This window comes from Ceratina calcarata, unplaced genomic scaffold, assembly GCF_001652005.2.
Source record: "Ceratina calcarata isolate Rehan_Ccalc_2016 unplaced genomic scaffold, ASM165200v1 scaffold321.2, whole genome shotgun sequence".
Classification (NCBI taxonomy): domain Eukaryota; kingdom Metazoa; phylum Arthropoda; class Insecta; order Hymenoptera; family Apidae; genus Ceratina; species Ceratina calcarata.
This window is the reverse complement of record NW_017154760.1, coordinates 301,485-325,576: the sequence shown is the minus strand read 5'-3', so window position 1 is coordinate 325,576 and position 24,092 is coordinate 301,485. Positions and strand designations below refer to the sequence as shown.

Sequence of the window (24,092 nt, the reverse complement as noted above, 5' to 3'; positions counted from 1 at the left end):
TGACAGTACTGCCTGTATTTTGCTAATCTCCATAAGAACACATGTTAATTTTAAAGTACTATAATTGTAGAGCAAGCTCGTGAATCATTTTACTATGGAATAATCTACTTATTCTCAAAATGTCAAGTTTGTGTCATCGTTTTGACTTATAGCCCAAACATCCTTAAACGTTTCAAGTATTTTATACTGGGTCTTATGAAGTGGCAGTACTTATGTCTCTCATCGAAATTTCATTCGTTTTATTACCGATAGAACTCCGTGGAATCGCGTACTCTCCTAGAAAAAAAAAGAGAAACGGCGACTGAAGAGGTGGAATGTTAATAGAGATTCGTTTCATCTAATTTTCATAAGGAGGTTTAATAAAAACCAACTCGAACGAGCATAACGACGGAAAAATATAATTATTATTCATCACGCATATTTGGCGACGGCGATCGTGGCTGTTTAGCATCGATTTAAAACTAGAAATGAGGAATATATCGAGGTTGTTTTAACATGAAATATAAATATATTTGGGTGGTATTGTACAGTCAGTGATTCGTTCGTATATACAGAGTTATGTACATGCCGAACACTACATCCTCGAATACTCTTCTGCGCGTAAATTCACACATGCACACACGTTCGACCCACACGTGGACCTTCGTTACTTCTTTATAATAGTTGCCCATTCATTCGAAACTGCGCATTCATCTACTCGATTCTTGGATCATCGCAAATCATCGCTCGATCTCGCTCTCTCTCTCTCTCTCTCTCTCTCTCTCTCTCTCTTCTGGGTCTCCTTATTATCCAGTGTTTATTTTTTCTTATAAGTCGAACGGTATTTTCTTTTTGCCGGTCGCTTAATATTTTTTAAGTGTTGCGATTAATTAGGACGTTCGCCGCCGAGTAATTCCATTCTACGAGTACATTGGCGTCTTTTACGAGCATTTTTTTTTCGGTTTTTTTAATTCTTAATTTCGACCTAAGCGGATTTTTTTTTTGATCGTTTGTCTTTTCCCTTTACATCATTATACGTAACTCATGCGTCTTTCTTAAGCTTCCTTGCGTCACTTCCATTTAATTACTATTACAGAGCTACTCGTTATTCGTATGCGTTTTTACTTGTATTTTTTGCGTTTTACCATTTTTTTTTTGTTAATCCGCGTTTACAAACCACAACGAGGTATCGTTTACTTTAGACTTCATGACTACAGTTAAGAGAATAAGCGTAGAAATGTATCACACTAGAGACTTGTACATTATCTTAAATGCGTAGGTATGTTCTGTGTTTTTTATTTTTTGCCATTTTCTTTTACCGATAATACAGTAGTAGTTGGTTAGCTAGCTTCGACCCCCTCGCGAAAGGAAAAGAAAAAAGGAAGAGAATCGAGGATGTCCCCGTTGGTCGTTCGAGAACGTCGACGCGACGGCGACGGGGAAAACAAGGTGGCACGTAGAGCGTTTCGCACGAAAGGTGGACGCACACGTGTCACGCGTATCACCGGTTCGCGTAAAGAAAGAATTTTAACCAGTCGTTATTATCCGTCTGTAAAAGAACAAATGTTTGCTCCTCGCCGAACGATTTAATAATCCCGTGTCGTAACAGATTCCCTGAAATTTGCCGAATCGACGACGCGTACGTATGTACAGCGAGACGCAAAAGCGAGCGCGCCGCGGGGCCGCAGAACTTAATCTTACGCGTATCTTGTACAACTTAAGAATTTTCTACGAACGAACACGAGATTTACAAGAATTAATGTTAGGAAAACTTAATCACTCTACTAGATTAATAGATAATTATCATATTCGCGTTGCCGGGGTCGCTCGGTTTTGATTCTCGCTGTATAGCCACGCACAGAGGCTCGGATACATGCACGCACGACGGACACACGTGCGCTCCGTTCCTCGTAAAAGCTCTCGAAAGTCCTACAACGCCGTGACGGGAAGAAATAACACGCGCATCGACTCGAATTTTAAACGAACGATCGAGCTGAGCAAACACGCACCGGGCGAGTAATAACCGAGCGAGAGACCAGACGACGACGACGACGACGACGGGCGAAGGAGAACTTTTCGATTGATCGCGAAACTCACGAGAGGAACCGAGAATTGTACGTGAACAATTGCTCGTTACGTCGCACGCTTCTCACGTGAAACGAGGAAGCGAGCGGCACGTGGGGGCCACGAATCGATCGCATCGAACGCCGGCTGAGTCTCGCACGGTAGAAAGATTCAACGTCTCTACGTATGATCCAGGTCGTTCCGTTCGATCTTTAGGACTCGTACGTCTTTTCATTGAAACGGGTATTGCACGATTTTAATCACATTTGCTCACAAATAGGTTTTTTCGTAAACACCGGGTACTGTCGAATCTGGAATTCGGGGAACGACGATGCATCGGTAAGAATTTGAAAGAAAAGACGGAAGAGGAACGTCGCCGACGGATAGGAGGGAGGGAACGGAGGTGGGAAAAATTGAGAAAGGAGAGATAACGGGGAGAAACGTCTCGGGAGGCTGTCAAAGTCGGCAGAGGCATACGGCATGGTATCGATTGACCGTGGAGGCAGGCCTCGGGTCGCTCCAGGGGCGTATTCGGTTGTCCCGTTTCGTGCTCGACTTTTGCGGTGGTAATTTTTGCCAGCTTGTCGCGAGGAAAGGGATCGATCGAGAGAGAGAGTCCTCGTTCGAAAGCGGAGATGGCAGAGGCCGAGGGCGTGGTCCATCGTTTCGAACTATCCGTGGATAGACAGACCCGTGAAGCGACGTAATATCCTGACGGTTCGTGACACATGGACGTTCGTGGCCACGCGTTGCGGCTCTTTCCAGGACCGAACCCTCCACCCTCTTCTTTCCATCCCCTATCTCACCCTCGGAACTATCAAAAGATCGCAATAACCCCCTGCGAGGTACGCGCGATTTAGAGTTCATGCGACTGTACGTATCGGAAATGTTCGTTTGAACTGGTCACAAGGATGCTCGAGCAGACTCTTCTGTCAGTGAAAAAAAACTGTTCGTACGTTAAAATTCGGAGACGATCTACGATCGAACCGCGACAGGGTCACACGAATGGAAAGCAGAGGAACGAGAAATGGGAGCAAATTACGAATGATCTAAACCGGGTGTGTAAAAAATAGTGTACGCCCTATTTGCCGAATCAGCCGGTGTACGTAGGTACGAACAATTCGTGTGTCAGAGGTAGGTAGGTAGGTAGGTAGGTAGGTAGGTAGGTAGGGTCATTGTTAGCAGCGCGGCTTCTCAGGCGCCTTTCATTCTGACACGATCGTCCGCCTCTTTCTCTTCTCGAGCCGGTCCTCCGACCTGCCCAGAGAAAAAGATAGGGGCAGATCGCTCGTCGAGGATAGACGATCTGAGAAAAATTCGCGCAGCGACGAGGTCCACCCACGGCGAAGAGCGCGCACATTGTGATTCGGGGTCTCGGCTGGAAGCAACGGAGAGAGAAAGGATCATGGATCAAAAATGGCTTCGGGTCAGTCTTTATACGGGGCCCGGCGTGTGCTTTCCGGGGTCGCGCAACTACCTGCCGCGGTCGGCCCTCCCGGCTCACTCGAGAATCCCTCCTGCAAGATAGTTTTACCTTTACCGCCGGAGCGTACCTGGACCCGCTCGCTCGGTCGCTCGTTTCGCCCGTGTATCTACTCGTTCCCCGTCATCGTCCCTGCCCCAGTGTTCCTGGACCGGGTGTTCGAAGGGGTCCCGAGTTCCACAGAAAAAGCCTTGGGTATATCTTTACGAGCGGAGCCATAAAAGCCGTAGGAGTTCCTCCGTTTCTCGATTAACTCTCGTGGGGTATGGATCGTGTTCGACCGGCTACGATCCTTATTGTCGTGTACATTCTTCGAGCCCGTATAATACATGAACCCAGGAACTACCGTCCTTCGAAACGCGCAACGTCTCGCAGTCCACGTGTCTTCGTCATCGTCGCCCCGTCGCGTTCTCACGAGCCGAGAGGACGCGTTTCTGCTCTCGCATATGTGCGCGAGTATACACAGGCTCTGACGCCAGGGATCGCGGCGTTTATCCGCCGCGGAATTTTTCTATCCGTCGTCGTCGTCGTCGTCTCGGCTCACCCTGTTCGAGTCGATCGTCGTCATCGTCTCGTCCCAAAGCGTTTTCTCGAGCCGAGAGGACGTCGACAGAGTCGTCACGTAGCGCTTATCCACTACGGAATTTTTCTCTCGTCCCTCGTCGTCCCGGCTCTCACCCTCCTCGAGCCCGGCGCGCGTATACGAAAACTAAATAATCTTTCTTTCGAACTCGTCCCTCCGTGTCCTTCTCGTCGACCGTGTCTACCTTCGAGTGGTCTCTCCTCGCTTATCCGAACCGCATCTCCCGTCCGCGAGAGCAACGAGATCTCGTCGTTTGTTTCGTCGCGGCCTCGACGACCCCCCGCGCGTCCCCCTTTTCCCCGTTGTCGCTGCCCTTCCGTTCTCTCCCCTCGCCCCCTTCTCGCCCGGATGTTCACGGTGCGCCACGTACGCGCGCTCCCCGTACACGCGTGTTCGTAAAACCGCACGGTGTTCGCGAACGGCATGGGAAATCCGCCTAGAAATCGTTCGCAAACCGTTCTTCGGCCACCAGTGGCGCACGTTTTCGTATCGTTTACAAATATCCAGCGAACGCGCTCGTCGAGTATTCGGCACGTCGGGGAAAAAGGGTCAATTTTTATCCTTCGACGAACCGGACACTCGCCGATCGGGGAACGTCTCTCCCCTTTCCACGGGACAAATTCTATCGACGATAAACGAGGAGTTAAACGTTACCGGGTTCTGGATCGATATGCTCCCCCCACGTTTCATCCTTCTCCGATCCACCCACTCCGCGCTCATCTTGCACGCGCTCGCTCTGCGAATAGTTTTTCGTTTAGGAATGCGCTCTGCACACACGCTGCATCTTTCTCTCCGTCTCTCGCTCTCTTCCACTCGCTCGCTCATTCTCTCTGCCGACGCATCACGCGTTGTACACGTTATATACCGCCGATCGATCGTTATCTATATAATCCCCGTTTCGTCGTGCTTTTTTCGTTTCGCTCGTTTTTCACACTTAGCGGATCGCGTAACTCTCTACTGGCTCACCGGGATCTCGAGTCCGCGCGACCACCCTTCTCTTTAATACTAAACGTAATTATGTACAGAGGATCAGGCGTTTCTCCTTCGTTTTATTACTCAGTCGAAGTGTAAGTGAGGGCGCTAGCTCGTTTAATATATTAATTATTTGAGGCAGTTTACGTCATTTTGTTTTTAAGGCCGAGTTAATAGTAGTGAACTATGTTCGAGACGGTGTACGCACGCGAGCGTACACGCGCGCGCGCGCAACACGCATACATACACACACACGCACACACGCGCCATTTGTCGTGACCGATTCACGTAAACGGGTAAATACAAGAGACTACCTATGTACAAACTAAACAAGCAGCCTTCTGGCGAAGATCCGATTCGATTTCGTTTTCGAAAGATCTGTGAACAGGCAGCTTTCTCTTTCTCTCTCTGACACACTTTACTTTGTGCTCTCTTATCATTAACCCGCCTCCTGCCGACCATATTTTTTATTCTCTCCTTCTTTCTCTCTCGCTTTTTCTCTCTGTCTCTTCGCGTTACCCGTCGAACGTGAATCGAGCTTTTATCCGGTACGCGTCTACTGTATACTGTATACGCACAAAAGTACATTCGTATACAGGGCGAGCCAATAAGAATCGCTATCTAAAATAACTCGTTACGTACTATAATTTTGTATTGGACGAGGCTCGTCGAATGGATGCATTCATGTATTTTTTCAAGGCTCCAGTGGATAATAGATCGTTTCAGACAGCAATTTTTCTTGGCTCGCTCCGTACAGCGGAGGGCGAGGCACGTTCGAGCACAGATTCTGTCTTTCTTCATACACTTCTCTCTCTCGCTCTCTCTCTCTCTCTCTCTCTCCGTCAAAACGCGACGCGATGCACACGAGGAATAAGCTTGACCGTATATTCTTTTACGTATTAGTTCGTTAAACGCGCGGCGTAGGACAAAATATTTGATGCCAGACTTCTTTTTTTTTTACTCTTCGTACCCGCTTGAGGAGGAAGCACGTCTTTTCTCGACTCTTTATTACAGAGTAAATGTTACACCGTTCCTGCGTCGGGCTGCAAAGAGCGCGACGCGAGACAACGGGGAGGATTTTTCGCGGAACCGATACGAGGATAAAAGAGACGGAAATATGAGAGAAGAGGTAAAGGTGAATCGAAGGGGAAAAAATAATCGCCTCGGCGGTGGTACAAATGCGTTCGCTGAATGCAACGTTAAATAAAAAGAGATGACCGGAAAGACCGCACATGCCGTGTATTATTTCCTTTTCTTCGTGATAGGTTACGCACGTGTTCGCGTCGTGTGTGCGCTGTGCCCACTGCGTTCAACGTTAGATCCAGCGTGTCCTACGGTTGGAATCGCGGAGGTATACAGGGTGTCTCAGAAAAAGTGTTACAGTCGAAAACGAATGATTTCTGAACAATACTTTCCTTTGGTAAAATGCAAAATGAGGCATGGTTTTTGAATTACTGATGAAAAACACTGACCAATGAGAGCGCGCGTAAGGCCTGCGCTGACCAACTGCCGAGCGCCACGATTCGAGCCACTACTGCCGTGGCTGAGCGCGATTTCGTTAATAATTTAAAAACCATGCCTCACTTTGCATTTCGGCAAAGGAAATTGTTGTTCAGAAATACTTACAGAATCGCCTCTCCTCGACTCTGAAACTTTTTCTGGGACACCCTGTATACGTGCAACGGAACGTTCTACTGATCGGAACCATGTGAAAATCGAGCATACGATATCGTGTGTACGATCGGAAAGAAACCGATCGCTAAATTCCTGTGTTGCCCATTTTTACGTCGATCAGTTCGTCGAATCGACGTTGTAAAAGAGTTCTTTATTTTTTTTCTTAAAACCTTGTACGCACCGACCGGATTCGTGAGGAGAGCAGCGGAGGAATCGGACGCGAGGAAAGAACTGGGTTCGGAGCACGTGTGTTTTCAGAGAGAGGACTGTGACCGTAAGCAACGTGAAGAGTATCGCCTCTATCGCGTTATCTCCCCTATATAGAGAAGATGCACGGAAAGTCGTTCAATATTCCCTTTACGTAATGCCCTCGTAGCTTTTTTCTCCTCAGAGATAGTAACAACGATAAACGGGCAGAACACGCCGGTTTCACCTGGGATACACGCGGTCTAAATGCGATAGCTAATAGTACACGGAAAGGAAAGTATATTGAAAAACGTTTGACAACGGCGCTCGTCTTTTTCTGTCAGCTACCGTCGCTACAATTGTCTTTATCTTATCAGGGCCGTCCTAAGATATTCGTCACCCGTGGGCTACTAAAAACGATTCGCCACTCTTCGTAAGAAAATACACGGGATGGCTAACCCGAGCTGGGTGATCGGGAAAGTTATACGAAAGTATGGAAAACTGGCGCGAACCGAATCAAAATCGAACGTATTTCATTGATACAATAGACTAATATAAATCACCGGGGAAATTCTAAGAACACATACATTTATTAGCAAACTCAAAAACAAAGATACGCATACATATAACATTTTATATTTCCTTTAGAATAGGTTATTTGGTTATTGTCGTCATGATTTTTGATAAAAATAACAAATAATAACAAAAAAATATAACAACAATAAAAATAGTCGCCCGTAAAAGGCTTGCGCCCTGCCCATTTAGCCCTGTGACTGGGGTGGTCCTGTATCTTATCATTTAGTAGAGGCAAAAAGTCGCAGCCGAGGTGGCACAGATTTCTCGAGCAGAGCTCGTCGTCGAAGACGCAGAAAGTGCTTTTTGGCACACGGAATAAATTCGGCTTCGAACTTCGTCACGGGAATCGGTCAGTGGATACGGCGGAGAGGCACGTTCGTCGATCTTCGCGATATACGCGAGAGGAAAAATTTGAAAGGCGCGAGACTACCGATGGTATCGATTCTGGTTGACGTTCGACCGTGCGTATATGCGTCTCATCGTTTACAATGCCCAAGCGAAAGAGAGTTTCGTTCGTCCTTCCTTTTTCTCTCCTTCGACACACCGACGACGACAATCGAATTCTACGAGCGTACCCTTTGCATGGCAAGCGGGTTCACAGATCTACGAGACGGAATTATACGAGAGGAGTATGAAACGCGTTACGTATGGAAGTATGTGAGCTGATGGCCGATTACGAGGAAGCTCAAGAAAAATGCCGACAGAACGGAAGGGGCATGAAACGTTGCGTCGATGTTCTCCCCCCACTGTCGTTTCTCTTTAATTTTCAATTCTCGTTTCCTCGAAGATGTTATTGCTGTTAAAAGTGTCGTGCGATCCGTCGGAATTGATTTTAAACGACAAAGAAATTAATCCCGCGGTCTATCGAATTGCTCGCGAACGAGGAGAGACGGGAAAAGGGGAAAGCTCGTTCCGTCGATGATACGTCGGTTCCAAAAGAGAGTAACTGTATTTAGGCCCCCGTATCCGTTTAGCTTCCCTCTACTTCGCCGCTAAGAGGTTCGTTCCCTTTGAACGAGCAAAAACACCGGGGCGGAAACGCTCGGTCGAGATGGACGGCGAAGGGTGAGCGAGATCGTCGGCTCGGCGAACTCTCAACGACGAATTTACCGAAAACAACCGCGAAACTGGGAAATTTCCGTGATACGCGGCAGCCTTCACGAATTAGAATTCGGCGTGTGAACGCACGATTTCGAGAGCGAGCGTTGTGAAAATTTCAGTTCGTCAGCCGAGTTCGTGGGAAAGCATTAACGGCACGTACTTAGTCGTTTGCGTCACGTCACGAGACAGACGATTAGGCGGGACACCCTGCGTGTACGACCAACAGTTGGGACCGGGAAAATCGTAAAAATAACGTCCCGACGGATTTCTCACTGTCCGCCGAGTCGAACGGCGAAAACGAACGTAGGAAACCGAACAAACTAACCGGTGAAACCTTTTCAAAGACAGAGACTGGCCAACGTTTCTGCTTGCGACGCTTCCTAATTACCTAATGTCGACGTCACATTATATAACGAGTTCGACGGGGGTTTCAACGAGGCACAATAATGCCCTCCTTCCTTCCACGTCGTATAAATATCTATCAGTGGACGAAGTTTAACCCTCTGCCGGCCGATCTACGTCTACGATACCATCGTATTTCGCTGTCAATAGAGGCGTCCGTGATTCTACCGAGCAACCAAACGACGTGCTCGCGCGAGTCAGAAACTTTTCTCGTTTCATCTCTCCCGACGTCGCGGAGCCTTGCATTTTTTTCCTCCTCTCCCGGTCCACTTCCAGGAATCTCAAAAATACGCGAGTTTTTCCTACAAAAATAAACGTCCTTTCGCAGCGTCGCGTCGGCCGCCGTCGCGCCCTTCGGGGTTCGAGCGAGAAACGGAAAAGAGCAAGGGGAACAGGTTGTTAAAAGTCAGCCGTGTGGTAGGTGGGGTTTGACACGAGTTCACGGAACGAAATTTATTGGGATCGATACCCTATCCTCTTATCGAACGCGCCAAAGTGCCTCCCGTGACTTTTTACTTTTGCCATCCCACGTAACGTGGTATCTAAGTTTCCCGGGAACGTCCCTCCCCGATCGCATCACTGACAAACAGCGGTTTCACCGCGCCGTCTAGAAACTAGTCATTACTCTGACTACGGACGATGGTCGACTCGTACTTTTCGAGTTCGTCGTTTCGAGGAACCTGGCAATTTTTTAAGTGAACGCGAGCGCGATAACGACCGAAGCGTCTACGTTTTACGTCGTCTACGTATCCATACAAATCTGAGGCCCCTCGGCGAATGCTTAATTCGGCCACTTGAAATATTCAAGAACCGTTGATTGCTACGATCCCTCATAGATCAAACAGATGAACCGAACATTTGCCAAGTGGGTTTTCTCAAGTTCGTTGGGAACTCGTTCCGTAGAAGTTCAAACGAAACGAAGAGCATACAGCTCGGGACAAGGATTCTCCATCCGTTTTTCATCGTGTTACGTTTTCCCTATGGCTGATTTTCTTAATGCTCGATCGTTTTCGAGTCTTGCCCTCTCACAAGGGAAACAGGTCGAAAATCGTCGTCCCGAGCCGTAGATTGATAACAGATGAATTTCTTTTCCCCGAAGAGAATCTCGCTCCCATTGTGATATACCCCCTGTTCTCGAACTCTCGGGATCGCGTGCTCCGGAGCAGCTGAGTCGCCGATCGTTCTAGACGTATCCTGGTGCGTGTGCAGCCGGAGAGCCTCGGTTTCGTCTCTCCAGCAGGCGATCTCCCCATCTTGACCGCGCCCCCTTCGCGTCTGGTTCTGGTCGTCGTCGTCGTCGTCGTCCCTCGGAACCGAGCCCGTCGTCTCGTTTCGCCTCGCCTCGCTTCGTCTCGCTTCGCCACGGCTCGCCCGTACCGCCGGTGCGGTCGTGCGGTCACGTTGATCGATCGTTACCGTGTAACGAAATACGGTCCCCGTCCGTTTCTCCTTGAGCGCGCTCTTTGAAAAGGGCGCAGGACAAAAAAGAAGAAATCCTGCCGCTGCCCTGGCTCGGGCTCTCGGACCACGGCTTTCTAGAGACGCTTCTCTTTCTCTCCCGACCCGTCTCGAGCCGCGAGCGAGAGGCACGTTGGAGAAGGACGAACGCGATCCCTTGCGACGCAGCACACTGTCTGTCATTTCCTGTATGTGCTCCGCGAAACGAAAAGTAGAAAGAAAAAGAAGCGCACACACGCGCTCTTTGTTTGGCAAAGTCCCCGTCGGTCGCACCCCGTTAAAACGCGGTTCCGTCCGTTGCAGTTTGGCACTTGCGATTCTGATGATTGTCGGTCGAGGAATTAACAGAAGAAACGACCCTCGTCAACCCCGGCGTACGAAACAAACACGAATCAAGCGCTTGTGCAATTGTCGTGAGATTATCCGCGGAGCATTTCTATCGTCTGCCATGCGGATAGAATCGTGGAACTCGGTTTTCGACAAAGATCGTTCCCGCACGTGCACATCTCTACCTGGAACGAGGCTCACCGTGTAATTTACTCGCATCGTTAAGGAATGACGTTAACGTCGGCTAATGGGATTCTAGCGAACTAATCGCCGGAGTCGTTAAAAAACGCGTCTAATGCTATGGGTGGGTATTATCGGCAGGATATTGGAGGAGTGTATCGATCGTAGGCCCTAAGAACGGTATTGTAGTCGGGCGACGTGCTCTCGCGGATTCAACGGTACGACGTTCGGCCGTCGGTGAAACGCGACGTGTTTGCCCGGCTATGAGTGGTTTCAGGAATTCCAAATGATCTCTCTCCCGGCTCTGAGAAAGCGTACAGAGACGGGCACCGGGTAGTCGTTAATACGGGGCCTAAGCAAATGGATTTCTATACCTGACCGCACGTATCGCAGGTGGATGGAATCGGTCGATGCGTACATTCGGACGACCATTTCAGTCGTCTCGTTGTTCCCTCCATCTGTCCCCGGGCTTGAACATACGTCTGTGTGCGTGGCACAGCGACGACGGTGGTGTGTACCCGCGCGTTCATGTGTTTATTCTGTGGCTTTCTGCCCGTCCGCCCGGCCACCCGCACACCACTGCCAACGACGGAGAGCATACGGCACGTACGATCGTTTGCGTCAACGATTGTACATACGTACACGTACGTACGTTCGCGTACATACGTCTACGTACATACATTCGCGTTCTATGGCGAATATACATAGGCGGAAGTCGGCGTGTACGGTCGCAGAGATAGATGTATCCCGTGTGTACCAGGCGGAATTTTCGACCAACCCGTATGCTGTTTAACGAGTGCGTGGACGATAAGTTGATCGTACAGGGAAGAAGAGAGAGAGGACCGGGTTTACAGCCCGGATCAGGTGAACAAATGAACGCCGGCATGAACGGGGTCGGTCTCGCGGTGGCTGATGACGTTGGACACCTAACTCTGCGGCAGAAGCGCATGATAACCGGGCGTCTCGTAAAAGCCTGCCGCCTGAAGGGCGTGCAACGAAGTCGCGTGATGCCTGTGTATCGTGCTCGCGTACACGCTGGAAACGCCAGTGGAAGCACCGATCGACGTCGAGGAGGAAGAAGAGGACGAGGAAGATGAGGACGCCTGATGGCCTATGTGCGAGGCCGCTCGCGACAACAGCGTCGCCGACGGTCGCCTATACGGGTGATGACCGACCGCCGAGGCGGACCGGAGGTGGCTCGACGTGCTGCTCGCGTTATACGTTTGCTGATACGTTTGACGCAGGATGCCGGAGATCGACGTGGCCGCGGTCGGCGTCACGGACGCGGAGGAACTTCGGTCGCTTTGGTGAGGTTGATGATGAAGCTGCTGATGCGCCGTCCGATGCTGCTGTTGCTGCTGTTGCGACGGCGGCTGGTGTTGCTGTTGTCGGTGCTGATGATTGTGAGCGCGCATCGCGCGGAAGTAGTGTTGATAAATACCTGATATGACTGCTTTCTCGTCGGCAGAGATCAGCTCGTTGCCGGCGGTGGTCGACGTTACCGAGCTCTGCTGTTGTTGCGGTTGTTGTTGACCGTGAAGGGGATGAGCGTGAGACCGGTGATGAAGATGATGCGTCTGCTGCTGTTGTTGCGGCGGCGGTGGCGGCGGCGGCGGAGGTGCTGGCGTCGGTTGCTGCTGTTGCTGCTGCTGCGGATGATGTTGACGTCTCTGTTGCTGAGACAGAGTCGCGGCAGCGTTCAGAGCAGCGCGATAAGAAGCCGCCATCGCCGCAGCGGACATTTGACCGGTGGTCGACACGAGATTCGAGGCGGACTCGGTCGAGACAGCGGCGGCCGCGGTCGCCGAGAGGACAGCAGCTGCAGCCGCGGCAGCGGAACTCGAAGACGACGCGGAACTCGAGGTAGAAACGGCGGCGACAGTAGAGGATGGTGCCGCGACTATAGACGACGCGGCGGAGGAAACAGCTGCCGCGGTGACGACGACGGCGGCTGAGGTGCTTCTTCTGCTACTCCGCCTCGAGGACGAAATCGGTGCGTTTGCCGGCGGCGGCAGATTGTTGACGAACGGACTTCTCCTTTCGCGTTCGGCACGTCGATAGTAACACGGGTGTATCATCAGGAGCGGCTCGCCTCCGCCGGGCGGCGGTTTCGCTTGGCTAGGCAGTTCGTACTCGACGCTGCAGTCGACGTGCAGCGGCTGCGAGTAGTCCTTGTAGGTGGTGACTGCGACCGCGGCGGCTGCTGCCGCGGCCGCAACCGCCGCCGCGGTCGCCGTGGCCGACGTGTTCGCGTTCGCGTTGTTCGAGCCGGATCCGACGGCGGCGACGGCAACAGCAGCACCGGTGGCGGTGTCGAGGATACCGGTCGATGCGGCCGGCAGGACGGTCTGCTGTATGGTCGGGCCCGTCGCAGCGGCCGTACCGCCGCCGCCGCCGCCTCCACCGGCGCAACCGGCAGACCCACCGGCGATCCCGTGATGGTGATGGTGATGATGATGGTGGTGGTGGTGATGGTGATGACCGTGTCCGTGCATAGCGGCACCTACCACCACTTCCTTCTCGTAGCAGGCAGCGGCCATGTTGGAAACCTCCTACTATCCAGGCTTCCGCCGGCGAACCGTCCCTTCTTGCGCGCCCGCTGACCAACGACCCACCTCGAACGCTAGGCTCTCATTTCGTGGGATCCTCGTAATTATTCTCCCCGATGACGACCACGATCCGTTGCTCTCCGTCTCGCCCAGCGTTGAGATTACCGATCTCTGGCCGCAACCACCGGAGACGCGAACTTCGCGATCCTCCGGCAATTTCCTTTTCCTTTATTCCCCTCCTCGACTTTGACCCTCTGTGCTCGTACTCTCCTCCTTGTCTGTCCCTCTTCCTCGCTCCTCGGCCTTTCGTCTTCGTCCGTTCAATCGTATTTACGACGGGGCCGTGTATCAATGATCACAGCAGTTCTAGCTGTCACGGGCACACCTTGGGTACGAGTCGAGGTGGAACGATGCGATTCATGGTGTTTGCGAGAGAAAGAGAGCGAGAGGGTCGCCTTATCCAAGGGTTGGACCAGTCAGCTATTATATCCAACACCGAGGAAAACCCTCGAGGCGGAAGCCCCCAATGTACACGAGTAAAACAGCGTTATCGCATATTTCGCGAGAGGAAAGGGAAAAATAAGTCGTGGGTAAAGAGCTTATATACAAGCGACTACGAATTCGAACGCCGCCGGCCGTGACTCGCTCGACACCGGCTTCCTTGCAACATCGATCTTTCCCTTTTGCGATCTTGCTGTATCTCTACGCCTTCTTCACCGTATCATTCGTTCCTACCTCAATAGAACTTCTCTCTTCCCTGTGTATCTTCGCGTGCTATTTTATCCAACTTTCTTCAGTGAAATCCGCTTCACACCGTCGCGAACCCCTTGTACGTCCGGCGTCCGAGCATCGCTTTTAACGCCGGCCCGCTGCACTTTTCTGCTCCGCTGAATTTCCGTTTGGGCCAGGCTTTTTGTTCGACCGAAGCTTTACAACGACGTCCGTGAGAACGCGAGGCACGGACTCGCGTGTCGGAACGACAGAACGGGGCACGGATGTTGGGCGTTAATGTGTCGTCGTTCGCTCACCGCCCGAAACACCCTTTAGAAACAGGACGTCGAATCGCGATTCCGTTGTCTGCGTACGTGCACGATCTTTTACTCGACTCGATCGTCCTTTTTACACACACTACACACCGCGACACGAAGGGAATATTTGACGAGAGACGGGAAGAACACGTTCAAGCCTCTTCAGGGGTATACGCCATTGCTGCGCGTGTGTCAACTCCGTCCGGCGTATCGGTTACCCGTGCACACACGAGACTGCGCCTATGACCACTAATACATATGCCATACGCGTATACGTATACGCAAACTGCACACCGTTTACCAGTACGTAACTCGATCGTCCCGTGCAGACTGTCGAGCTGCAACTGAAAGCCGTATTCCTGTCGAACCCTCGTGTCTGCTGAGTCTGCTCACGACATTTTCCAACGCCCTCTCCGTCTGTACACGCTTCCTCCACCACGTTCTCCTCGTGGTCGATTTCGTCGACTAATGCCCGGTATCCATGAAACGACATCACGTTTCACCTAGAGATCTAGGTTCTTTTTTCGCCGGTTCTCCGAACTTTATTCATCACGGAGATATATACGGAGAGATACAATAGTTTACAAAGAAGATTGCTTGACTACTATTTATAAATTGATCACTGTTAATTTTATCACTGACACTAACATCGTAAAAATGTTAAAAGAAAAAGAATGTTTTAATCATGTAAGACAATAATGAGGGAAGGGAAATTATTCTTACAACTGTAAAAATGGAATAGATATCGTTGTGAAGATCGAAAGACTCTTAAATGGAGCCTTCTTGAATGTCTCTCAAGCAGGGATGGGATAATTTTTCCCTCGGCCGGAAAGTGGTGACGACGCGACCATGGTGGGGACTTGTACTTGACGGGGGTATGCTAGGCATAGTCAGCGAAGACGCATGAAGAGAATAGTAGTGGGGATCGAAATACGGGCGAAAAAGAGGGGAATCGAGCCGTGCGGGAAAAGTTATCCCATCCCTGCTCTCAAGTTGCGTACAGTTCCGAACGGTAGGGGCTTAAGAGACATTTAAATAACCCGCTCTGAACACGACGGAGAAATGTATACTTCGTCTAGGATAACGTATCATCGGCAATGTAACAATGACTCGTCGGTAACATACGAGATTATACGGTCGGTTCAGCATCGACGAGTGTTTTGCTTTGTATTTTATCTACGATAATGCAGAAGCAGGCGTCGCCACTTTATAGAAGAGTGATTTCTCAAATCACGCTTTCTACAATGAATCAAATTTTATTATACAATCAAAATTCTACGCGTGTCGATATAGCAACATAATTCTTTTATAAACGAGCGTTCCATGTTTAATTGATGTCATTTACATTTGTTTGATTTGCGAAACTCCTGAATCATTGATGTAAATTTACGTGACAATATTTTCTGTCGATCATAATTTATAAGTTTTCATTCGGATGATGCAACTGTTTAAACGAAAGACGCAGCGTCGAGAATGACGCATCGCAACTTTCTAGCCAGAATATTCTTAAAAACGATTAGGTGAAACGACGGACAAGCGAATTATCTACGGTAGGCGGAACCGAGGAAAAAAACTGATGCGATTGCACCGTATGCGAGTTTGACGTCACCCGGTGTACAATTGCTCGATCGCGGCGAGTGGTAGGAAGCGGGATATATACCCGCAGAAGCTGCTACGTGGCGACCAATAACGGTACACCACATGGAACGTTCCTGGTTTCGACCAGTCGCGTCGACGAGTGGCACGGGTCAAGTTTCTACGATGTTCTCCGCGCAGCGAAATGCTGCAGGTCCTCAGTAGGATTACATCAGCTGAAAAACCCATACATACGACACGGAGTTCCGGTGTTATGTATATGCATCGACTGCATCGTCTCAGTCGTTTACGAACGGTCGAAGGATCGAGAAGTTTATGGAGAGATAAGACGGTGAATTTTTGAGTAAAACGAGTGACCATAGTCCAGCGTTCGAGTTCTTTTTATGGCTGATTATTATGAGCGTAGTGAAAAGTGTTATTATCACGCTGCCTAAGGGCTTTCCGAAGGCTCCCGGCGTAATATCAGCCAACGAATTGTCGAAATCCGCGTCGAAATTCAATTTCACTACGATACTGACCGACAAGTCTAGAATGGATTCGAAGAAGATCGCTAAACAGGAAGGGATCGCGGACGACGGCGCTTTGTTCAAAACGGACGTCTGCGTTCGCGGTAAGAAGCGACGGCTGGATCACTTGACGTGGGAAGAGAAGCTACAGAGGAAGTACGTTTATCAATGACCCCACGCGCCTAGGATGACGCAAGGTGTTCAAGGAGTGAATAACGAGAAATGATCATTTCCAGGAAGCTGAAGAACAGGGTGGCGGCTCAAACCTCGCGGGATCGGAAGAAGGCGAAACTCGATGAATTGGAGGAAACTGTTCGGGCATTGAGGGAACAGAATGATTTATTGGTACAAGAGTGCACGATGTTGAGGTCACAGAACGATGTACTGGTCACCGAGGCGAAACGATTGAGGAAGGAGAGAGAAGCGAAGAACACGGGAGAATTCGTTTGCTCGATGTGCCAGAGTCGTGTCAGCTGTGCTGTATCCTCGCTGGGATCTACAGTGTCCCCCACTCACCCTCTGCAGCAGGGTGGAGCAGCGCAGCTGGCACCGTCTCTGACGCTAACGCCAGGAGCAACGGTTCTCCTGAAGATACTGACCATTTACCTCCTCTTGAAGAACTGTTTACCGACCTCCAAGGGGACGATTACATCGAGCGACTCGAAGAGCTTGCAGAGAGCCTTCTGCGAGAGGTTACCGCAGAAGTGGAAGCAAATCCTCATAGAACAACTGAACAAGTGAGCATCTCGAATAATCGGACGATCGGCGATTTTACAATGCGATTAGTTTAGTTCATAAAACAGGAATGAATGAATTGTTTGAACTCTTCTCGAATTGATCTCTCCTTTCTGTCGTACATATATCGCGATCCTTCGTATTAAAATAGATTATACTAAACATTTCATTCGTTTCTTAATTTCTGGTTTACATTTGCAACTCAGTCTTCCTTTCGTTAATGACATAATGATCGCGCCCTGCGTAGGTATCAGGCACGGAAGATACCGCTGAGGAACGTGACCATTCAAAAGGAGTGGTGGGGCAGGCACCAGAAGATGTGGAAGCCGATGGAACCTGTGGAGGCGTGAGCACGCACCGATCTTGGCATCCTGTTTCTAGCATTACCAGTACTACTACGTCTCACACCGCGAACACGAGCGCACCTGTGTCAATAAAGCCCGAAATCGAAGTGAAACAAGAAGTGGACACGCACGATTTGGAGACCATTTACGGTACTTACGACGAGGCGACGAATTCCGTGACGATCATTTATCCCGGAGACGAAAACGACGTAGGCATACAAGAATGCGTACAGGAAATAGTCGCCGACGGTATCTGCTCGAACGAGGATTCATCGTATTTAACACCGAATTACTATAGCAATCATTTGTCGCCTTACGCGAGCACGGACTCTTTGTCACCGTCGAGTAGCATACATTCCGAGGACACCGATAACAATTTTACCCAAACGAAATTGGATTCGAACGCGTCCGACTGCGGGTACGAGTCGCATGGTTCGCCAAATACCGATGTACGAATCGACAAGGACAACATCGGTCTGACGGACCTTTGGCACGAAAGCTTCTCCGAATTATTTCCAACGTTAGCATGAGGAAGTAAGGGTTTCCTCGAAACAGGAAATTGCGAGAGATAAATTGTCTGTGATACGCGATATACCGTGCTCGCCGTACGATTAAAGACTCGTTCGTTTTTTTTTTTAATATCTCAATACAAACCGAGACACGATAAGAATCACTTTATAAAATTGGTAGAACGTGTATTAATTTTGTACGTACTATGTCGTACGTACAATTTCGTACGTAGTTTTTTATACCTGTCCGTAATATTAAGTTTGCTTTCAGATAGACACTCGTCATTTCTTATTTATACTTCGTCGACACAACAATTAGGTGTTACTGTATATAATATTTATTAAATGTTTATTGGTAAAATGACAAATAGAACACTGGTGTGCAACAGTATGCCAAATAAATCTAAAAAAGTGGTATGCTGTTTCTTTATTCTATCCCTGCCTGAAAAATAACTTTATGAACAAATTTTTCACAGTTCCTATACGTTATGCATCTATTAAGTATTTTATTTTTGATTAATATGTTTCTTAAGGACATATATAACAGAGACTTCACTGATCTCAGTCGCGTAAAAACGTAGAGAATAAACAGACCGACTTTCACCGTGTATTTCGCGGATATAAATATTCCATAAACATGTATCAAATCTAACAGAAAGGACCGTGGATATTTGGTAATTACGTCCTGATTTCGTATAAATATGTTTCGATTGGCAGCTTGTTTGCTCGAATACGTTATTAGTAAAAAATAAGCTACTAATTAGCACCCTTTATTAATCCTTAAGTCGTACGATCAATGTGAAGTACGTGAATATAAAATATCCATGAGAATATTAGCAACGGGCCCTTATTAAGGACAATGGAAGAACAGTAACAACTATGATTACCCTAATACCTTATCCTTACGATAAGAGCGGAGATAAACGATACGTGACATTGTAATTTCGGTTGTCGCACCATACCTACGTCGAGGTCCATAAAAAAACCGAGGCTGTTTCGAACCACGATATAAAAGCTTGAATCGTGAAACTCGTGTGGTGTAACGATTAAAGCGATTACGTATTCTCTATGCGGTACAAATGTATGTATGTGAGCGGCCTATAAAACTGTAAGTAGTACCATGCGAAACAGCCTGTTTCGTCTTTATGTTACAAATACTTTCATGGTAGAAACGAGAACGGATTTAACCGAACAACTTATCGAAACAGCCGTGGCAATACGGTTTGTCGTTCTGTTCCTTGAAAGTGCCTTTGTTCAGCTGCTTCAAGCAGAACGCGCATACGAAATGTTCCGGATGGAACTTCCGGAACATGGCTGTTATACAACGACCTGAAACAAGAATTACTCGTTCAACGATTATTATACGGACGGACGTTAAAAAAGTTGAATCGAAATCTGAGACCTGTAATTGGTTTATGACAGCCCGCACACAGGGATCCCCTCTTCGCGTGATAATGGGTTTCGCAGTACGGTAGACCTTCGTGATCGAAGAACGAGCCGCCTTGGAACTTTTGTCTACAATCCTGTGAACGTAAAAAAGAGTACTACCTCAATTTCTACTCATTTATGAATGACCGTATAGCGAAACGACTATGATGTGCCAGGTAGACGAATATACGAGTTGCGTGTTGCATGGGAGTGTGTACGACGTGAACATATGACCGATACTCGTGGAAACGGATAGATCTATGCACGTTGACTGTCATTAGAACGGTATAGACGCCGGTGTCCGAGCACACACCTGCCTTCGACAAAGACACGTGGCGAGCAACGGCCGTGTCAGAGTCGAACGCTGACTCTGTTGTGTCGTGTGTGTTTTTTGTTTTCTTTTTTCCTAATTTATTTTTATTTCTCATTTTTACAATACTAGCGATTTAGCGCAACGAACGTTTCTGTTAACAATACCTATCTAACTAGAAAAAGAAAATTAATTCCGGTTGCGTCGGACAGTTTCGCATAGAATACTATCGTAAAACTTTAACAACGCCCTAGCTGTTTATACCGTGTATCGTACATCTAATCCTGTGTGTGTGTGTGTAGGTATGTGTGTTTGCGAGTGTGAATGGAAAGTTTCGAGAAGGACGCGAACAACGGCGACATCGCTGAAACGGGTTCTTCCTTCCTGGTCTGCCTAAATCACCTGTTTTGGAAAAAGTAGGGGTAGGGGGATGAGTCGGGCGTTTGCGCGCATTTCTGCGCAGCCGACTGCATAAAATGGGAAACAATAGGGCTTTTTAACATAAGTAATTGAAGCAACCCGATGTACGATGCTCGCATCGCTTATGCTTCCTCCTCTTCCTCCTCTTCGTCGTCGACGCCGACGCACTTCGGGCAAACGGGTTTGCCCTCCATCGCGTAAAACGATTTCCCGGAAACCGGCTTCTTGCAATCCTGCAAGTTTTACCATTTTAATGCGATCGAAGTCGACAGGGACTCGTATAATCCTGAAAGCGTCGCTGTAAAAAAAGAAGGACGGAAACGGACGATTATGCGTGTTCACGCGGCGCGGAACCTACCCTGCAGACGAAACAATCCGGATGCCATTGACTGTTCAGGGCGGATATGTAATTCTCCATGATGGCGCGATTGCATCCGCCACATTTAGGCGCGAACATGTCGAAGTAGTCCTCCCGACAGTACGGCTTCCCGTCCCGTTCGTGGAACCCCTCCTCGCCGAACTGTTTGCCACACTGGGCGCAAAAGAAGTGCTCCGTGTGCCAAGTTTTTTCCAGGGCGGTTACGCATTTCTGAAAATAACCAGAAGAGCCGTGTGTGACCGTATAGCCACGTTAACCGAAAGCACGCCTGCCGCGCTTGTGTGCCTCCCAGCCTTACGTCTAGAATCGGGCCGTTGCAGTAGGCGCAACGCGGCGAGAAAAGATTGTGGTAATCCGGCTCGCAGTAAGGGTGTCCCTCCCTCTCGAAGAAATTCCGAGTACCCAGCTCCTGGTTGCAATGGGTGCATGTGAAGTGTTCCGGATGCCACGTCTTTCCTAGAGCGGTGATCACCTGAAACCGCGACTCGCGTTTAGAGATAGAGTTCCCGGGATCGTTCCACGATAGCCAGGAGACTCGGGTTTACTTGTCCGACGATGGGCTTCTCGCAAGCGCTGCAGCACCCCTTCTGAGTAGTGTTCACTCCTTGGCGACTCATGTCCGCTTGTAGATTTCCTAGCATAGAATCCAACTGATTCTGTTTGGTCGCTGCTGGCTGCGGCGGGTAAGGCTCTCCGTGTTGCTGCTGATAGTGGTGAGTGGTGTGCGTCTCGGTGATGTGAATTCGAGTCTGGGGGCTCTCGGGTGGCAGCGGGCTCTGAGAACTCTTGGTCGCTTTGTTCGGCTTCGCGTACGGGGAATCGGTCACCGTTTGATGTTGATGAGAGCTGCTGTTAATCTGTGAACGTACGATCCGTGATAAGAATATCCATCGACATTAACGAATAGAGCGAAAGCAGGGAAGCGTGCGAAAGATCTCTGATCGGAAGGAGAACGGATCGTTAGCGACGACGAGGGACGAGTTAATTCGAAATGTCAATGCAGCGATGAAGAGCTTGAATCAATTTTAAGGACCCGCGAGAGATGTTGATTGGTAGTAGCGAGCTTGCAGACTGGCTGAAAGCTTTCAGAGATTTCGTGGATCACTATGATCCCCACCTTCTATATTTTCCCTCCCCTGCTGACGGAAAATCGGCAGAGGCGAAGTAAAGGAGACGGTCGAAGAAGAGAGGAGGCGTAGGATGGTCGACTGGTGGAATGGAAGTTATTTTAGTAACCTAGGGAGCCAAGAATGGGCAGGAATAGTTTTAACGCTACTGTTTTCTCGTTCTGTAGTGATTTTAATAGTGAGCAAACATCACAAACGCTCGTTGCACCCGCTAGGAAAAAATTCAGTTATGTAATCAGGACGGATAGGTCGAGGATCGATCGATTTCATTACGTTGATGAGTACCTTGAATTCTGATAGGGACGCCATTAAATCGTCGAGCTCCTTGGTAGCGTTGCTCGCGGTGTGCCCGTTGGTGTAGCTCCTCTGGACCTCGCTCCGATTCAAGGACCCGTGCCTAGAAGGGTAACCCTCGTACACGGGCTGGATCTCCGTGGACGTTTCCTGAATGGTAACTTTCACTCTGCCGTCGGGAGGATAATCCCTGATCAAGGAAATCGCGTTAGACTCGGTTTACGACGTCGAACATCGGTACTCGGATTACCGCGAGCCGAGTTTTTTTTCATTTTTCTCAGGAGAGCTTACCCGTTCGGTACCGCGGTATTCAACTCCTCGAGCAACGAGTCTACGGTGGGCCTTGAGGCTGACATGCTACTCGGCGAACGAAGCATGGGACTGGAGTCTCCGTTCAACCCGCCCGAGGAAATGCGATTCTCTACGACGGGAAATTCATGAATCAGATCCGGAAACTCGTCATTAAATCTATCGTGCGATTCGACGCTAAGACCCTGACCTCTTTCCTGGAAATGCGTATTGTAATGAGCGTTGCTCAGATCCTCGAGCAACGTGTCTAACTCCGACAGATTGTTGTTCAAAGACGGCATCTTCCCTCCGACGCTCGTTTTTCCAATGCTCTCTTCGATGGCCTCGCGATTTTGATAAGTCGGCTGCAACAATTACCGACGACCTCGTGAATCCCTTTTGACCACGATCAGTTTCCCCGTTGCTATTTGCGGATGCTCGAACCGTTTTAACGATCTAATCGAGGAAAGAAGACAACGACGGGAGAAAGGAAAAGTGTCGCTCGGACCGGGTGCCAAGTTCCCCCAAAGAGCATATTATTTCAAAACATGATGTCATTAAACGTCGCGCAGGTATTTGTAAATACATTATCAATTAGGTGGACGCGAGAAGGACAAGGCGTCATACACTTTTAATAGAAAACCTGCCCGCCAGACCGACTAACATTTCTCTGGTTTGTTGCAAAATCTTCGCTCGTCAAACAAACGTTTGACTCTCTGCTCACGATTTACGCTGTGCGTCGAAGCAACGAACTTACGAGTGCAACGCTAAACCGATTCAGTAAAGTACTTATTAGAACATATACTACATGGAGGAAGCATGCTGTGTGAAAAAGTGTAGACGACGGTGAGAGAGAGAGCAATAATTTTGATATTCTCTCTCTTTCTCTAACAGTAGAGACACAATCACGTGCTTGCGCGAGAGAGAAAGATAGTACCGAAACTACTTTCTCTTTCTCTTAGCGTCGTCTACACTGTCGCCATAAGCATGCTTCCTCCGTGTAGTTTATGTTCTGAGGTAAAGTAATTTTACTTCGCTTTTCTCCGCGACGCTATGGAAAACGTAACGTCCTGAAACTAGGTTGCTCGGTGAGTCGATGTTCCAAAAATACCCATAGCGAACCTCGTGCGAGTGATCCTGCGGAACCCCAATTTGAAATCTGGTTTCTCTAATATCGTGCCGTAATGCGTTTTCCGTTTCAAGGCTGGCCGATCGAGAAATAAACGAAAGCATACAGTGACTTAAACACAGAGCCTGGTAAATCATTGGCCCGCCAAAATCAACGGACAGATCGATCATTTGATCGTCGAACGTCGGAACGTTCTACGAAATTTCAAGTGCACTTGAACGTCGTTTAAGGATGTATTGGCTATACAGTCAATCCCAAAAATTTATACACTTTAGAAACGCATTTTTTAAAAAGAAATCAGACATCGGAAGAACAATGCTAATAATAAACAACAATAAAAAATTTTCGATTTTTCCGAGATTTTTCCAAGGGGTACCCCTTCAAATTCTTCCAAATTTTCGTTTTTGGCCAATAACTCCCAAACCGTTGAAATTACGGGAAAAATGCATACGACCTTTCTTGTAG

At 48.9% G+C, this 24,092-nt stretch overlaps 4 protein-coding genes across 10 annotated transcripts in view; 1 reads left to right on the top strand and 3 right to left on the bottom strand.

Moving 5' to 3' along the window:
- Positions 1–14,914, bottom strand: part of LOC108624632 (mitochondrial intermembrane space import and assembly protein 40) — a 20,534-nt gene extending 5,620 nt beyond the window's left edge. Inside the window, exon 1 of the mRNA XM_026813247.1 lies at positions 14,270–14,914. The gene's annotated coding sequence lies outside the window, so the exon portion shown is untranslated. The remainder of the gene's footprint in view (positions 1–14,269) is intronic.
- On the bottom strand, positions 339–14,263 carry LOC108624630 (centrosomal and chromosomal factor). The gene has a single exon (XM_018024051.2). It carries the CDS (start codon positions 13,523–13,525, stop codon positions 11,912–11,914), a length of 1,614 nt encoding a protein of 537 aa, XP_017879540.1. The 5' UTR covers positions 13,526–14,263; the 3' UTR covers positions 339–11,911.
- A 1,312-nt stretch (positions 14,915–16,226) lies between the features above and the next one.
- Positions 16,227–17,844, top strand: Xbp1 (X box binding protein 1). Its single transcript, XM_018024137.2, has 3 exons — positions 16,227–16,820; positions 16,901–17,401; positions 17,647–17,844. Exons 1-3 carry the CDS (start codon positions 16,555–16,557, stop codon positions 17,747–17,749), a joined length of 870 nt encoding a protein of 289 aa, XP_017879626.2. The 5' UTR covers positions 16,227–16,554; the 3' UTR covers positions 17,750–17,844.
- Positions 17,845–18,584: 740 nt separating this feature from the next.
- The window catches only part of Pax (paxillin), a 15,168-nt gene continuing 9,660 nt past the window's right edge, over positions 18,585–24,092 (bottom strand). For 4 of the 7 annotated variants that reach the window (XM_018024136.2, XM_018024135.2, XM_018024133.2 and 1 more), the window contains 8 exons: positions 22,710–22,863; positions 22,502–22,631; positions 22,202–22,400; positions 21,335–21,646; positions 21,088–21,261; positions 20,769–20,999; positions 19,655–19,775; positions 19,436–19,581 (listed from right to left, as the gene is read on the bottom strand). In XM_018024136.2, coding sequence (XP_017879625.1) covers positions 19,436–19,581; positions 19,655–19,775; positions 20,769–20,999; positions 21,088–21,261; positions 21,335–21,646; positions 22,202–22,400; positions 22,502–22,631; positions 22,710–22,863 — 1,467 coding nt within the window. Of the gene's footprint in view, positions 19,582–19,654; positions 19,776–20,538; positions 20,644–20,768; positions 21,000–21,087; positions 21,262–21,334; positions 21,647–22,201; positions 22,401–22,501; positions 22,632–22,709; positions 22,864–24,092 lie in introns of all 7 variants that reach the window. The other 3 variants (XM_018024130.2, XM_018024131.2, XM_018024132.2) reach the window with 2 other exon arrangements.

What these genes read in the sequence shown, in the direction of transcription:
- LOC108624630 (XM_018024051.2), bottom strand. Translation starts at nt 13,525, where the DNA reads ATGGCCGCTGCCTGCTACGAGAAGGAAGTGGTGGTAGGTGCCGCTATG.
- Xbp1 (XM_018024137.2), top strand. Translation starts at nt 16,555, where the DNA reads ATGAGCGTAGTGAAAAGTGTTATTATCACGCTGCCTAAGGGCTTTCCG. An exon ending in GAAGAGAAGCTACAGAGGAA is followed by an intron (nt 16,821 to 16,900) that starts GTACGTTTATCA and finishes GATCATTTCCAG; the next exon opens with GAAGCTGAAGAACAGGGTGG. An exon ending in CTCATAGAACAACTGAACAA is followed by an intron (nt 17,402 to 17,646) that starts GTGAGCATCTCG and finishes CGCCCTGCGTAG; the next exon opens with GTATCAGGCACGGAAGATAC.